Source organism: Odontesthes bonariensis, chromosome 20 (assembly GCF_027942865.1).
Source record: "Odontesthes bonariensis isolate fOdoBon6 chromosome 20, fOdoBon6.hap1, whole genome shotgun sequence".
Taxonomy (NCBI): Eukaryota; Metazoa; Chordata; class Actinopteri; order Atheriniformes; family Atherinopsidae; genus Odontesthes; species Odontesthes bonariensis.
In genome coordinates, this window is record NC_134525.1 from 21,647,284 (window position 1) to 21,662,228 (window position 14,945).

At 38.4% G+C, this 14,945-nt stretch overlaps 1 protein-coding gene across 4 annotated transcripts; it reads left to right on the forward strand.

Annotated features, from left to right (window-relative positions):
• Positions 1-5,623: 5,623 nt before the first annotated feature.
• On the forward strand, positions 5,624-11,000 carry adcyap1a (adenylate cyclase activating polypeptide 1a). 4 transcript variants are annotated; one of them, XM_075452082.1, is made up of 7 exons: positions 5,624-5,898; positions 6,154-6,258; positions 6,782-6,907; positions 7,440-7,544; positions 8,372-8,506; positions 9,021-9,141; positions 10,436-11,000. In XM_075452082.1, the coding sequence occupies exons 2-7, from the start codon at positions 6,161-6,163 to the stop codon at positions 10,442-10,444; spliced, it is 594 nt and encodes a 197-aa protein (XP_075308197.1). In that variant the 5' UTR covers positions 5,624-5,898; positions 6,154-6,160; the 3' UTR covers positions 10,445-11,000. The 4 variants fall into 4 exon arrangements, with proteins under 4 accessions (XP_075308197.1, XP_075308194.1, XP_075308196.1 ...); XM_075452079.1 differs by having other exon boundaries at positions 9,021-11,000; XM_075452080.1 differs by lacking the exon at positions 5,624-5,898 and adding an exon at positions 5,916-5,999 and having other exon boundaries at positions 9,021-11,000.
• The last annotated feature ends 3,945 nt before the right edge of the window (positions 11,001-14,945 follow it).

A 14,945-nucleotide genomic window follows, 5' to 3' on the forward strand; every position in this document is an offset into this window, starting at 1 on the left:
CTATTAGATACAAAAATGTATAGAATACTGTTCACCTCTAACCCTCTCTTTGACAGCACTGTATTCTGCATAGATTTATCAGGACTAAGAGGGATGGATTGATAAAAACAAAGTTAAACTTAGCAGAACATACACGGTGGTTTTATGTTGCAAGACTAATGATTCAGTTCCAAATATGGTTTGGGATATATCAGTTGATGGGACTGTAAATATCAATTATACAGTATATATATATATCAAGTATAAAAATTAGATTTGAACACATTATACAGTATTTTTGTTATATCATCAATGATTATATGTTTTCATCAAAGCTCTGGACTATATTTTAGTTATGATATTCATATATGACCTTACAATGAAAACTATCTAAAGTTTAGGCCAATTTGTTAATCTCCTCAAGTTCACGGTCACCTTCCTGCATGTTCGATCCTTGTCACCATCACCATATGTCACCTTTTACTTTTACAGCTCAGGCTCACAAATAGTTTTTATTCTCACTCAAGAGGAGTGAAAATAAACCCAAATATTTATACTGTCCCAGTTAACTTCATTAATCTCCCTTAAGTCACACAGCTTTGATTACCTTCAAATACATCACAGATCACCTTTTATTCTATGCCTACTTATTTGTTTTATTCTTTTCCCATGTTAGAGATTATACTACAAACAGTATCTGAAGGTCAAAGAAAGATGGTTTGTTGATGTTTGGCAGGAACATTTAAAAACGTACGGTGATTAAAATCTACGGTGTGGAGCCTCCTATTGAAGCAGAATTTACACAACACTGGAAGACATCTGTTGGGTTACTTTCAGTTACTCTATTTTTGACTAAAGAAACAGGCGTAAGGGCCTCCCTGAAAAGAAAAGAATGTGTTTTATGTGAGTAAACCTAAACGCCATTTTATGCTTTATTGCCCATGATGATTTAAACTGAAAGAACTCAGTAAAAAAATAAATAAATACTTAGAGAACTAACCGATACTGGCAGTTAAAAGTGACAACAACCACAATTATATTATAAACAATCAATTATAAAATCTTTTTCTGTTTCTGTCTTGTATCTTGTAACCATGGAAATTTTAAGGAACAATCAATGTGAGGACCCTCTGGTAAAAAGTTCCTTATGGTGGAGGTGAAATCTGGAAGTTTGTCTGTAGTGTAGAGCAGGGACTCACATGCACTAACATCTGCACACAGCTGGACCAGCTGCAACAGCACAGAACGCAGCAGCTCGGATCACAACACACACTCAGGGAGAGGGACTTAGTCCTCTAGTAAGGCTACCAGTGCAACAATGCGTACAGCAAAGCTAACAATCATCCCGATCTCATAGATCAATGGCACAAAACACTGCAGGTTCAAGTTTTCCTGACTCGCATCAAAATCTACATTTCTTTATCAATTCTAAATACAATGAAGTTGGTCGGTGAAAACACTGAAAAACTTTTCCCTTGGACTTGTGTCCGCTATATAACGAATGCAAAATAAAAATGACAGGTTTCAGGGTTGTGCAACATCATTCTTAACAAGAAGCTCAGAGGTGCTTACACGTCGTTCAATGATGAAGCATTTCTGTGCTGCTGGAACAGCTTTGTGTACCATTATCATAATGTGTTTGTAGTCTGTGAAGTTTCACTAAGTGGTTCTTGTGTTCCTCTAACTATATCCTCCTCAGTGTACTACACTGTGCAATAGAATCGTTCTTCCCAACCTCCACCGACGGCCCAAAAAAGAGGATATCCTTTCTGTTTACTCTCTCATGCGCTCTAGTTATAGCCTTTATCCAGAACTTCTACTTATTGGACAAGTAAAAGTGTCATTTTTACCATGTAATCTAATAAACACTTGATGTATTCTATTATCATCATGATTTATTTTCTCTAAACCTTGTTTTAAATTATACCAATCCAATACTCTTGATATTAAGTTACTTTACTTTTGGTCTGGTCATTTCATATAAATGAATGAATCTCAGTGGAGATTCACCCAAAAAAACTTTCTTTGGTCTATGCTTATTATGAAAAGTTTTGAACATAAGTGTTTTTAATGTGTACTACAAATCAAAATAGCTGGTTGTATTTACAATAACAAGGCATCATCAGAAATGACTGCTTGCAAAAATATAATATGAAAATTCAGACAAAATCACTAATTAACTTTATATTTTCATGTTCATAAAAGTCGCGTTTCCATCACTTCAAAGGACCACACTGACTCACATTCATTTCCTGGAGATGTACACTAACCTCTAATCTTCACCCTAAACTGTAATGATTTATATTATGAGGAAAAACATTTACATCCTCACAACATGAGCATTGCGAGTGTACACACACCCACACACACACCTTTCAAATTAGATTAACAAAAGCAACGTTCTGTCAACACATGAGCCGTGAGACGGTGACTTCAATAAAAGTCTTCAAACACAACATGTCAGTGCCGGCAGGTTCTATAAAAAGCTAAATTGGCTAAAATTAGAATGAGGCATATGTTTTCTCTCCTGACTTGTTTGGTGCGATAAAGCTCAGTCATCCTCTGCTCGGTCTGCTATGATTACTCACAGCTCAGCTTCCGAGCATGAGATATGAAAAAGTGTGACTTCAAGGAAGCTCCTGTTTGCAGACACCTCCAACCAAACAAAAGCCCAATTTATTTTATTGTGTTTTGTTTTGTCAGTTTTACTGCCAAGTTAATGTCATGTGTCACCCATAAAACTGACAGTGTATGGATTTTATGTTCCATATCTCATCAATCTTGATGCTACTTCACATCTGAATTAGTGATAAAAGCTGGAAATATAAAGATTGATAACCAGCTTTTAACTGGAAATGAAAACGCTACATTGGAACTACCATTCAGGTTTATTGATATCCGTCGTGTTTTTTCACAGGAGGCCATTAAAAAGCTGCGATGAATCAAGCGTCAGGTGATTAAAGATAAACATTCGTATCTACTTTATGCTCTCAGTAATTGGACTTAGATACCCTGGTAACATCAGAAGAAGAGCTTATTAAGAGCTGATTGAAGCTGAATGAGTAATCACCACTTTACAGTGATTGCTCTAATTCATTTCATGGAAATGTTGTAATTTCCTTAACTGTGTTATTCGTAATGACATAGTTAAAAGTGCAAGAGGCAGTTGACCCATTTTAAAAGCGGGGGCATTTAATATTTAATTCTATTTTACAAATAATGACAAATGCAGTCAATTGAAGAGGCAATTTAATTGTTTAAGATTTTGGTTTTAAGTTCAGGCAACTATCAAATCCTCCTGATCTTTGGATTTCTTGTGCATTAGACCCCAAACTTTAATCTGTCATCTTGAAGTACGTGACATTAAAAGCCTTGATACCCTCTGACATGATACTGTGCACTTTCTTCTTACAGCCACTGGGGCGCAGTGCTCACTCAGAGCAAGAATGGAGCTCCGTTTGAGGAGTCATTGTAATATTTTCTTTTCGCCTTTCTTTCATCTCTTAAGTATTCAATGTGAATGTGAAGTGTTCCTTTGCGCTGAGCAAATCGTCACAAGAAGTTAGAGAGCGAAAACGGTTGACTGGTCTGAATAGCCCTCTAAGGATGCAACACATGGTCCTGTGGAGGGAAGACACGTCTAACTTTTGATGAATGGGATGGAACAGCAGAGAAAAAACGAAGAACAGCAAATCAAAAGTTAGATTTAGAATTTTCATCTTATGCAACTTTGTACTTCAGGTTCAAAGTGCAATAAGAGCAATATGTTGCACATTTCAGTCCGCTAGATTTTTTCTGACAGATGACAGGTTGATCTAAAGATTAAGATGTAACCTTCAATAAACATTTGAGCTTTTGCCTCAAAAGTAAACAAACAAACCAAAAAATTGTGCCTGGATGTTGATTAGTACTTTCTTAACAGTTTTGTCTCCAAACTTCAGTTTCTGATGAGATTCAGATTTACTTTATATTTCATTCAAGCCTCATACACTGGGTAAACTTTTTCTTATACAGTAATCGCCATCACTTTTCGGTTTAGTTTCTCGGATTGATTTCAACAAGCGTTTAAGGTTTAAAGAGATAATAGCATTCTAAATTTGAAAAAGAGTAACAGCAACATGATATCCAGCAGAATTACGCTGCACTACTTTTAGTTTTCTTCCCTCCTGTCTTATTATCTTGTGACCTTTTGGGACAGTCTGAACCCTATGATGAACAAAGTCCTAAACTCACATGATGGAGCTTCACACTGACATGTTGCACCATAATAATGTTACAGAATAATGGGTAACAGGATAATAGATCAGTGGGCTGAGTGCATTCATACATTTTTGCCATTGTACTTTGAAAACAGGGCTTTTGTTTTTGCTTTTTTATTGATGTTTCAGTACATAAAGGAGGTGACCATTTGTTTAACCTCTTGATTCGGTTAAATTAATTGTGAATTAATTATTTTTTCTTAAAGAACGAGAGCAAGAAATAACAAGAGATGTAAAATAATTCTAACTTCATACTCGGCCTGTTAAAACCAGTAAAACCAGTTATTCGTGGAAGCTGGAGCATTTGGTACCAGAAGAGAAGGTAGAATGTTGGAGAAGCTGAAGGTGTATACTTAAATATTTGTAAGCTGAACATTTTTGTACAGAAACTTATAGTCAGTTAGTCATTCTTCAGCACTGGACAGCTCCATGTTACAATAGGTACAATGTTACATGGGGGAAAAAAGGCTAATTTTACAACACGTTTTCACCACTTTCTATTAAAAAGTTAATTTCTTCATATTAGCTGCGTCATTGAACCAGTCATTGCATCTTGTTAGGTTGGGGAATTTCCAGATTACCCACTGGATTATCCAAACATGTGTAATCACAAAGATAAAAAAATATAATATGCAGTGTTCAAACTGGCTGACTTTGACTTGTCCCTAGGGCCTCAAGTAGAAAGGGAGACAGCTCCGTGAAACATGAGACAAAAGATAAATCATATATATATATGTATATATGTGGAGAGATATTTGCCAATGATACAACTTTATTGCTGCAAAAACCCAACACTGATCAGGTTAGAAATAGATCTAAAGCATCAGAATGTAGAAGTAAAGGTATAATCTGGATCATTCAACCACCTCAGGTTCATTTGCTGAACAAACTTCCATATCGGGTTGTATAACTGTGCCTGATTTTAGTAAAGGTTCACAAGTAAACAGCAGGAATAAAATCATTGATGCGTATTGTTACTTTGTCTCTTTATGTATCCATTTATTCTTTCCAGATATTATTTCTATAATATCATTTAAGCACTGGACAGCTCCATCGCATGTTTCAGCACTAGACAGCTCCCACCCTTCCCACTGGGGTTTAGAAGGCCAGTCACATGATACTATTAATGGCGTGACGTCAAATGTTGACATTAATGCAGAGTTTAATTAATGATGATGTTTGAATTCAAGATCCTGTCTTTTTTTATGACTTGGCCCGGCGTCTTTCATTGACGCGGAAGACGGCTGTACTCCAATGGGACGGGGGCCAATGACGCAGCCGCCTACTCCCCCCTCCACTCCCTACCTCCATCCCCTCCCCCTTACCTACGTGCCAAGTGATAAAGGCATGTCTTTCGGATTCATGAATAAAAAACCAAAGGGAGTTAACTTCACAGGACGCAGGAAAGTTTTCCACAGACAGATGTTTGTGCGCTCTTTGTTCCGTCCATGAGCGAGTACACGTAGAAGTCCCCGAGAACTGAGCCGCAGGCGCACGGAGGGCTGCACACTCGTACTAGCGCAGATACACTGAAGAAGCGCTTCACTGAGGGAATCGAGAAAGAGGAGAGGAAGGGAGAGAGTGAGAGACTGAGATAGAGATCCTATCTCACTCTCCCAGTTGAGCTGTTCAGCGGATCGCGTCCAGCATCTCGCAACTGGTAAGAAGAAGCACTTTTCGGGGGTTTTACGCTGCGTAAAAGTGGAGAGATCTTGGAGAAAGTCAAACGTAGCTGTTTGTTTGACTGTAGAGAACTCTCAGGTGGGGTTTGAAACTAAATATCATGAGAAAAAAAAAGAATCTCAGTGTTTCACAGAACTGTTTGTATGAGCAAATTCGACTGATAATACACCTGTTTACTCACTGGCTACTACTCGTTTTTTTGTTTGTTTGTTTTTTGTTTTGTCTTTTGCAGCAGGACAATGTCTAGCAAAGCGACTCTAGCATTACTCATCTATGGAATCATAATGCATTACAGCGTCAACTGCTCACCTGTGGGGCTTAGCTTTCCAAGTATTAGGTACGTACACCCTTACTTGCCTTTTAAGTGTCTTTATGATTCTCATGACTGTGCTGGGCAGAAGCAGGGAACTGGCTAAAAAACACATCTGCTTTTTAGTTGGTTATGTCTGTGAGGATAATAGCCTATTGGGCTACTGGATAACATCATCTGACAGCCAATCCATAGGGCTGGGACATATTCACCAGGGAGCGGCGGTAACGTAATTTAGGCTGCTGTAGTAGTGAAGTATAGAGTTTGACCTGTAGTCATTAACTGACCAATTTATATAATTGGATTATTAACAGAAATCAATTTGCGGCAAAAAGGGAGCCCTGACTGTTAGAGTAACAATTAAAGTTGATGGCAGCAAGTGACATTTCTGGATAAACCAAGATGGAATGCTTGAATTCAAGAGTTAAAAAAGTGTCTTGACATAATTAGGAAATGGTTTCAGTTTCAGTTTGAAATTGATTTAAATAATGTCAAATGTTACCGTTACTGGGAAACCAGTTGTTCATATTTCTTTATTCTCACTTGATAGTGGGGTTTATGACGAGGATGGCAATACTTTACAGTCCCTGGATTATGACGGGGACCACCTGGAGGTGAGAAGCCCCTCATCTGTCGCTGACGACGTCTTCAGTTTGTTTTACCCGCCGGAGAAAAGGTGACTATCACTGGCGTCTTACAAAAACTTTTTGTTTTCACCTCAACGTTGGAGACATCCATGTTGACCAATCTCATTGTTGTATCTCTGTCTATGTTCGTCGTTCGTTAAGTGTGAATCAGCGTACCGTCGAAATGTTGTAATTTCCAATTCACACATAGTTTCATTTTGATTTTTGTTTGAAAGTTTTATTTATTTATTTTTTTTTACGAGATTATCCTTTCAAACAGCATTCCCAACGAGAAAACCCTACTTACTTCAAAAGATGGATATGACAAGAATCACTTTCCAAAAAGGGGAGAGAGAAAAAATAAGTAATATTGAAACATAGAGAAGATCCTGGAAAAATGTCGAACACAAGTGGCATCATTTCATTATTTTAACTTTAATTCAGAAAAGGGGATTTTAGGCTCAAACTTCCACGTTAGATTATCTTAAGACGGATATTTATTGCAGTGTAGCGAATTGATATTTGTTGCCTCTTGCGCTGGGTGTGTGGTGATTTTTACTGTGTGGCTATCTATCATCCCAGAACGGAAAGGCATGCAGACGGCATGTTTAATAAAGCCTACAGGAAAGCGCTGGGTCAGTTATCAGCAAGGAAATACCTTCATTCTCTGATGGCAAAACGTGTAGGGTAAGAACATCTTCTTGGTTGACACCTTTTCTGTTTTTATCTGATGTTCTCTGTTCTTTGTGCCTTTTTGTTTCTGTGGTATGGTCCTTTAAAAGTCCATAATTCATGCCGTTATACGTACTGTATCTGTCTGTGGTCCCATTATAATTCAGCATGCTGCCAAATCTGGCGCCCTTGCCTACTGAATCAGCCTTTAATAATGCTATAAAATCGTCAGGGAGGGCACAAACGGCCACTTGATTGATTTGGGATGTATCATTTTCTTAGCAGGCTGCAGAGGGAAGAATTAACCCACTCAGGTTTAGATTTATTTCCATATGAATAATTTATAGGACTAAATCCCAGTGGTTCCCAATAGAGGGAGGGGGCTGCAGTTGTGAACAGGCCTATCAAATCTTAGTGGAAAATCCACACTGAAATTCTCTTGGGGAGGGTTAAAGTTAAGCAGAGAAAATCTGAATATGTTTTCCCAATTAAAGGTTTCATTTATCTAATATTCTTCATGCTAACTCTTATAATAAAATCATACTGCACTTCCACGGTACTTGCTTTGTCATTAAATCTAATTTCTTTCCCTAAAATGCTCTCAAAGGAGGAACTCTGCTAGCACTCCAGGCTGCATTGTTCTGAACAAAATGGGGAATCTGATTATCTAATGATTTTCCCTTTAAGATGGTGGCACAGTAGTTCAAGAGCCCAGGCTCTTCACCTCAGCACCACAGGCTGGTGGTGGTGTGTGTGTGTGTGTGGGGGGGGGGGGGGGGGTTAATATGAATACACCTGTTACAATGTGATAGTAGAGACCTGTATCAACTCTTCTCTTGCAGTGGAGGGAAAACGCTGGATGACAGCTCAGAGTCCCTGTCCAAGCGACACTCAGATGGGATCTTCACAGACAGCTACAGCCGCTACAGAAAGCAAATGGCAGTCAAGAAATACCTGGCAGCAGTCCTGGGGAAAAGGTATAGACAGAGAATTAGAAACAAAGGACGGCGGCAGGCATATTTGTAGCATCCTCCTCTCCCCCTCCTCAACCTAAAAAGAAAAGAAAAAAAAATGTGTGTGCTGCCGCAGATGATCTGACCAATCAGTGGATCACTTTTGTGTTCTTAAACATGTATTTATGTATGACGTAAGCCATTAAATGAATATTTTGATAATAATATTGTTTTTTTTATTTTTCATTTTGTACTTAAAGCACTTGAGGATGCACATATTCCTTTGTGGACCAACATTTCTTGATTTAGAAAAAGTCGCCTCTATTTATGCATTCATTGATTTTCTTTTTTCAAAAGGCTTTATTGAGAGGATACAATTGTTTAAGATGATGATCTGCTCCAACAGCCCTGTCTTTTAAACATTTAGTGAAGAGATACAAATGAGAAGGACATAAATCGTTTAAAAGACAATCAATGCATTAAAATGCTGCTTTTTGTAAAGTGACTTTAAGAGTTTAGTTGTCTTTATTCACAACAGCCTTGAAGACATTGATTTTCACCAAATCCTACAAGAGATAAACTTTGACGCCCTCCCGGACGAGGAAGAGTTTGAAGCTTTTTTGGGAGACTGGCTGAAACAGTTCTCTCCCGAATTTGCGGTGAGTTTTCCGGCTCTTTCCCGAGGCCGTTTCCTCGCAGGGGTTTCTCATGCCCCCACCCCCTTTTTTTCCTCTCACCTCGTGATCTTGCTACAAATACTCAAACACAGCTCTTTTCCCACCTCATCTGTGCTCCTGTCTCACAGATTCCACCCGTAATGCAACAAGCATACAGGCTGAAAGTGGAGCGGCTTTGCTCTGGCCGATATACTACACATATCATTGCTGATTGATTCAAAGAAAGAAGAAGATAGTAGTTGTGGCTTTAATAATGCCTGTCTTAAATTAAGTTGGGGAGATTTGCGAAAGAAAAAAACCCAAATCTGAGATGAGGACCAGAGTGCTTTTGAGGTTTTTCGCACCCTTTTTTCTTCCACATTGTTTACAAAGAGAGCTTACCCCTTTTGACTCATGTACAGTGCCAATACTGTGTTTCTATGAACTGGATTCTTTGTGTTTAGAAACCTCTATCAGTCACATCCCTAGCACCATCAGGCAAATTTTAAAAAAGCAAAAAAAAAAAGGAAATAAAAGAAATGATACTTGTTACATGGTGACTTATCCATCAGCTTGTTCTTTGTGAGAGACGTACGAGGCAGTTTAAACTCTTGTGTTTGATCCCTCTGGGTCTATTGTGCTTCCCTTTTCTGTCATGTGAACCAATGTACAAACTACAGTAGACTGCATGATTAAAGTAATTGCACTAGCCACCGCATCTGTGCAGACAACTAGATGGTTTTGCTTGCTTTCTGACTACTACAAACATACATACCTGTCATTTCTGGCTGTTGTTTCGTGTTCTGTTCTCCTCGCCTACATTTAGCTGTATGTTGAACCTTGTCCTCCATTTGAAGAATCACTCTGAATGTACAGTACTTTACTGCTGGACCGAATTTCTCACTCTAATGTCGTGCTTTATAGTTTCTGCAGAGTTTTGTAACCTACTTTTAAATTGTATTTTCGAGGGAGTCTGTGGAAAAGTGCAGTGGTTATTTTCTATGATCTGTGGTTGCAGTGTAGCACAAAAGCTGCTACAACTGATCACATGTGAAGATGAAGGAGAACGTAAGAAGAAGCACAGGGAGTTAAAAAGATGAGCCAGCTGACGTTGAGCATGTTGGTTTTGAAAATGAAGGGAATCGGGCCAAATTGATCCAACCAGCACAGAAAACTCACAGCCTGCACACTTTTTACCAAATTTCTGAGGACAGGAAAGGGATACAAACAACAGGGTAAAGTTCTTCGATTTGTGTTTTTTGTCATCAATCTTTCTTTAATTTTGCATTCCCTCTAGGCTTTGTGACGCAGGGAGCAGTTTGCGACTGTGGTGCCTTGCATCGACTTAAAAATCGCCATGAATCACAGATGGCTATTTAGTGGCCCTACTATGCTGCACATCATCAGCTCACATTTCATCCCTTTTTGTTGTTGTCTTTGTGTTGCACCAATGTTTGACAAGAGCTTAAGCAACATCCAGTTTAGACATCAAGCGTTCTTGCTTTGACTGCTTTCTTTTGCACTTTGTCTTAGAGCATTAGATTTTTGTGAAAAACAGCGAGAAGCATCAGCTTCTCCAATGAAACACAATATGTATAAAAATGAAAGCGCCAATAGCCTTACAAAAATGAAATAATCTTCAAAGATTTGTATATATATATATATATATACATATATATATACACTGTGTGGAAAGTGAATATTAGATTACTACTTCAAATGGCGGTCTGCAAGGATCAAGTCAATAAATGTCTAAAAAAAAGTGTTGTAAGATTTGTATGAATAAATTTTTGTAAACAACAAATTTTTCGTCTAATCTTTGAAGCTGATATCACCATAAGTCTTAAACACATTTAAGAAGATGAAAATGAGTCATGAAAATCCGAACAATTCCAAATAGACACTCACTCGACAGCTTCGGTGGGATGTCAGTAGGGAAGGCAGAGCAAGATCCGCTTTTGCACACCAGAAAAGGGACAGTAATGACACAGTAAATAAACTACCTTCAGTCCGAGCAATGTACTGTAAATCAGTGTCAAAGAGCACACATGCACGCTTGATAGCTGGAATTAAACTCATGTTGGAAAAATGCCAAAAAAGTGTCCACCCCTTTCTTCCCCTCATCATTGTGGGTCTTATGTGTTATTTGGATGGTCAGTAACCTCGAGATCCTGCAGAATAAATCAGCAAGCCACACAAGCAAAGGAAAGCTGGGAGTAAAAGGAGACTTAGAGTCTCTGCCCCATTTTCACAGTGACTCAGTGGGTTTGGCGGAGAAGCAGTGACACCAGTTGGCCGGGTGTCTGCCTCCCCTCGGGACAGCATGAGTAAAGAGACGTGGGAGGGATCACCCAGCCCGCGCCACACACTGCCTCGCTGCACTTTACGCCTCTCCATGACTTCAGCAGTTGCCACCGACGGCCTGTGGGGCTTCTGGAACAGTTGGCCAGGATCAACACTGGTACTTGGATTATGTGGATGCACAACAAAAAAAGAACTGATGCGCACAGATAAGAGGGAATACATAATTCTGCGTGGAAGAATCTTTTTTTCTGAAACACAGAAGAAAACTAAGATAAATGACCCATTTTCCATTCTGAGGCTGCTAAATGTGCCTTAAATGGCAGCAGGCTTGGAGAAAACAGAACTTTCCATGACTGATATGCATTATTTACACAAAGACAGACACTTTCTCACATCATAACACATATGAGTTTGGTGTTTGTGTTAAGTCTATATGTTTAAATATCACTTAAATGTATTCTCTTATGCACATTTTGTTACCAAACAGCCTCAATACAGTCAATTATATCCTACAGGGCACTGAATAAAACTGTTTTAATTATGGTCAACTACTATCACAGCTATTTTGATAGTGCATTTTAGCAGTAGCACATTTTGTTTCTTCTAATTTTATGAAAACAAATGAAAATTAGATGGAAAGAACTTTAACTCATTCACTTTCTCTGAAAAGTGCCCTCAGATGACTTGTCCTCAAACAGTAAGCAAAAGGGATGGCATTAAAACGATACTTAGAAAGGGATTGGATGAGATATCTTCTATCAAAGTCAGGAGCCAACCTCAACCAATAAGATCAACAAAGCATGACAAGGGAAGTAATTCAGTTTGTATGAGCACGTTGCTGACTGCTGTGACACCTAAATCTTGCCAATAGCAGACAGCATAGGTCACTAAACTTTGGTGTTTTAGCCAAAAAATTGACAATTTGGAGCCTTGTGAGATGGATTGTCTCATGATTGCGATTTCATGAAATCGCCTCACTTTGTAATAATTCTTGCCCCATAAAGACCTGGTTTATTTGCCAGTTTTGATGACCTGATTCAAGACAAAAAAATAACCAGGAAAGACTTTACAATAATACAGTTATATGTCAGTTATGTAAAGTGTCTGTCCCTGGAAAGACATTTTAAAAAATGTTACATATACACACACTCTCACACATATATGTATAGTAAGCCTGACTATGTTATTTTATTTGATTGAACACAATGCATTTGAAGCACTCATGCTGATCAGAGATCATGAGTCAGTATATCTATAATAAAAGATTTGCCATGATCTTGAAATCCATCAAAATCATTGTTGTCTTTTTTTTAACTTGTAGTGGGCATGTATAGTATAGTATAGTTTAACAAATGCTCATGAGGAGTAGAAATGGAATTCAAGGTACATGCATACAAAAGACACCCTTAGAGTAAATGGAACTACAACAAGATGTCTAAACAAACCTACCTACAACTTCAGCTTTGCATGCTTAGACTGTACCCTGTATGTTGCTCAGGAGGCATGATATTTATCCACAACTAAAATCATCGCAACTCACTACATTTCTGATTGAGTTTCAGGAGGTTTAGTTTGTTCTAAAGGATTTTATCATTTGTCGATGATAATGATAATTTCTCTGATGTAGTATTTAGATTGATTTACCTTGCATGGTAAGGTTGTAAGCATGTTCGTTTGTTTCTATATTGCATATTTCTTTGCCATGAAAATTAAAATACAAGGCAAGTTTTAAATGGTTTGACCTGAATCAAATCTTTTAACTAACATTTATTAAATTATTTTTACTCAACCTTTATTTAACCAGGAGGATAAAACTGAGATCCAGATTTTCTTTTTGTGAGAATCTTCCAAGACAGGCAGCAGCTCTGTAAGCATGTATTATACTGTTGTACACACACAATTTGCATACAACATTGGACATATACAGTGTGTTTGTGCAGTATGGATACAGAGACAAAAGAAGGACACCTTAGTTTTAAAGGAAGGGCAAGATCTTTTTTAACCAGGTGCTGGAAATGAGGCATAAAATACCTGGATATTTGTATTAAGATATTAACACAGTCTCAAAGCCTTGAAAGGTAGTAACAGATGGAAAATGAGGCATTGTTTTTTGCAAAGGATTTTTTCTTCTCCCGCCACCTTGTATAATGCGTCTGTTTCGGTGCGTTTGTTGTTATGTTTGTTTGTTAGGCAGCCAGATCAGTTGACATAACCGAGAAAGAAAAAAGAGACAACAGGCCACTTTTCAGTGAAGCAAAATACCAAGTTGAATGCCAGCAGTGGTATGAAAGGCAGTTTGACAAAATCTTCATGAGAATTGAGGGAGGTGACAATGGAAATGTGTTCTAAAGGTGTCATTAGGAAAAAAGCAACAAGGAGAACAAAGCCGGGCTCAGAGACGGTCTTAGGTAAGTTTGGTGAGCTAAAATCTCATTTATGAAATATGTAGCATTTTCCATATATAGAGCAGTAAAGTTGGAATTTTCAGTATGGAAAACAGGATCGGGGTCAGGGAGAAAGCCTGAGACTTGACGAAATGACAGCATGGTGAATATCTACTGTCTGCAAAAGTGTGTCCGTCAAATTTTCTCTTCAAGAAATTTGTCTGTTTATTGTCCCACCCAACGCTAAAATGAATTTTTCTGCCCATAAGTGTGTCTACCTCCTGCTAAGACGCCCACTCTGTGGGGGCATCAAGCGACATTTAAAATACCAGCATATCTTGCTAATTCTGTGTATTCTGGAAAAAACAGCACACACTCTGCAGCCCTCCACTGTCTTCTCCTTTTCCACTTTTTAACAAACATTAAATAAATCCCCATATTTCATAACATCTGATATTAGGTCATCAGATAGCAGGGTCTTTCCTGGACAAAAACACTTTGCTTTTTTTCACTTACCTACGAAAAAAAGATTATTTGTATTTCTTTTGTTTGTTTGTTTCCTTAGGACAATGATATTGTCAGTCAAGTTTTTTTTGTTTTAAAAATGTTTAGGGTGACGTTTCATGGTAAAAGTATCAAAATTTGAAAAAGTAATGACATCACATTTGTCACTTTTAGGATTACATACCTTAACCCAGTGATATAGATGACTAAGCTTGCTTTACCTTGTTGTATTTTTAATGGGATACAGTATATCAATTGTTTGAGCAGAAAATCACAGAGTTAAAGACTTTCTTGGCCACCCCCTGCCCTGTGTAGAGCCTGAAAACTCTTTAAAAGGCTTCAAGGCTTACAATCACATCCCATGCGGCTGAGTATTTGCTACAGCACACCTCAATGTGTGGTATGGGATGTTTGGCTGCACAACCACACAAAGCCTGTCATGTCTCTCTCTGCTCCCCTGTGTGCGTGTGTAATAACCCCCTCTCAGACATGAAGGCAGGGCTTTGATTTTGTGGCTGAGGCCTCAGCTCTCGGCGGAGCGCGTAGAGAGGATGATCAATGGGAGTGATCTGATTCCTCCGGCCCGTGCCAGACCCTTCCTTAACCCTGCTAACC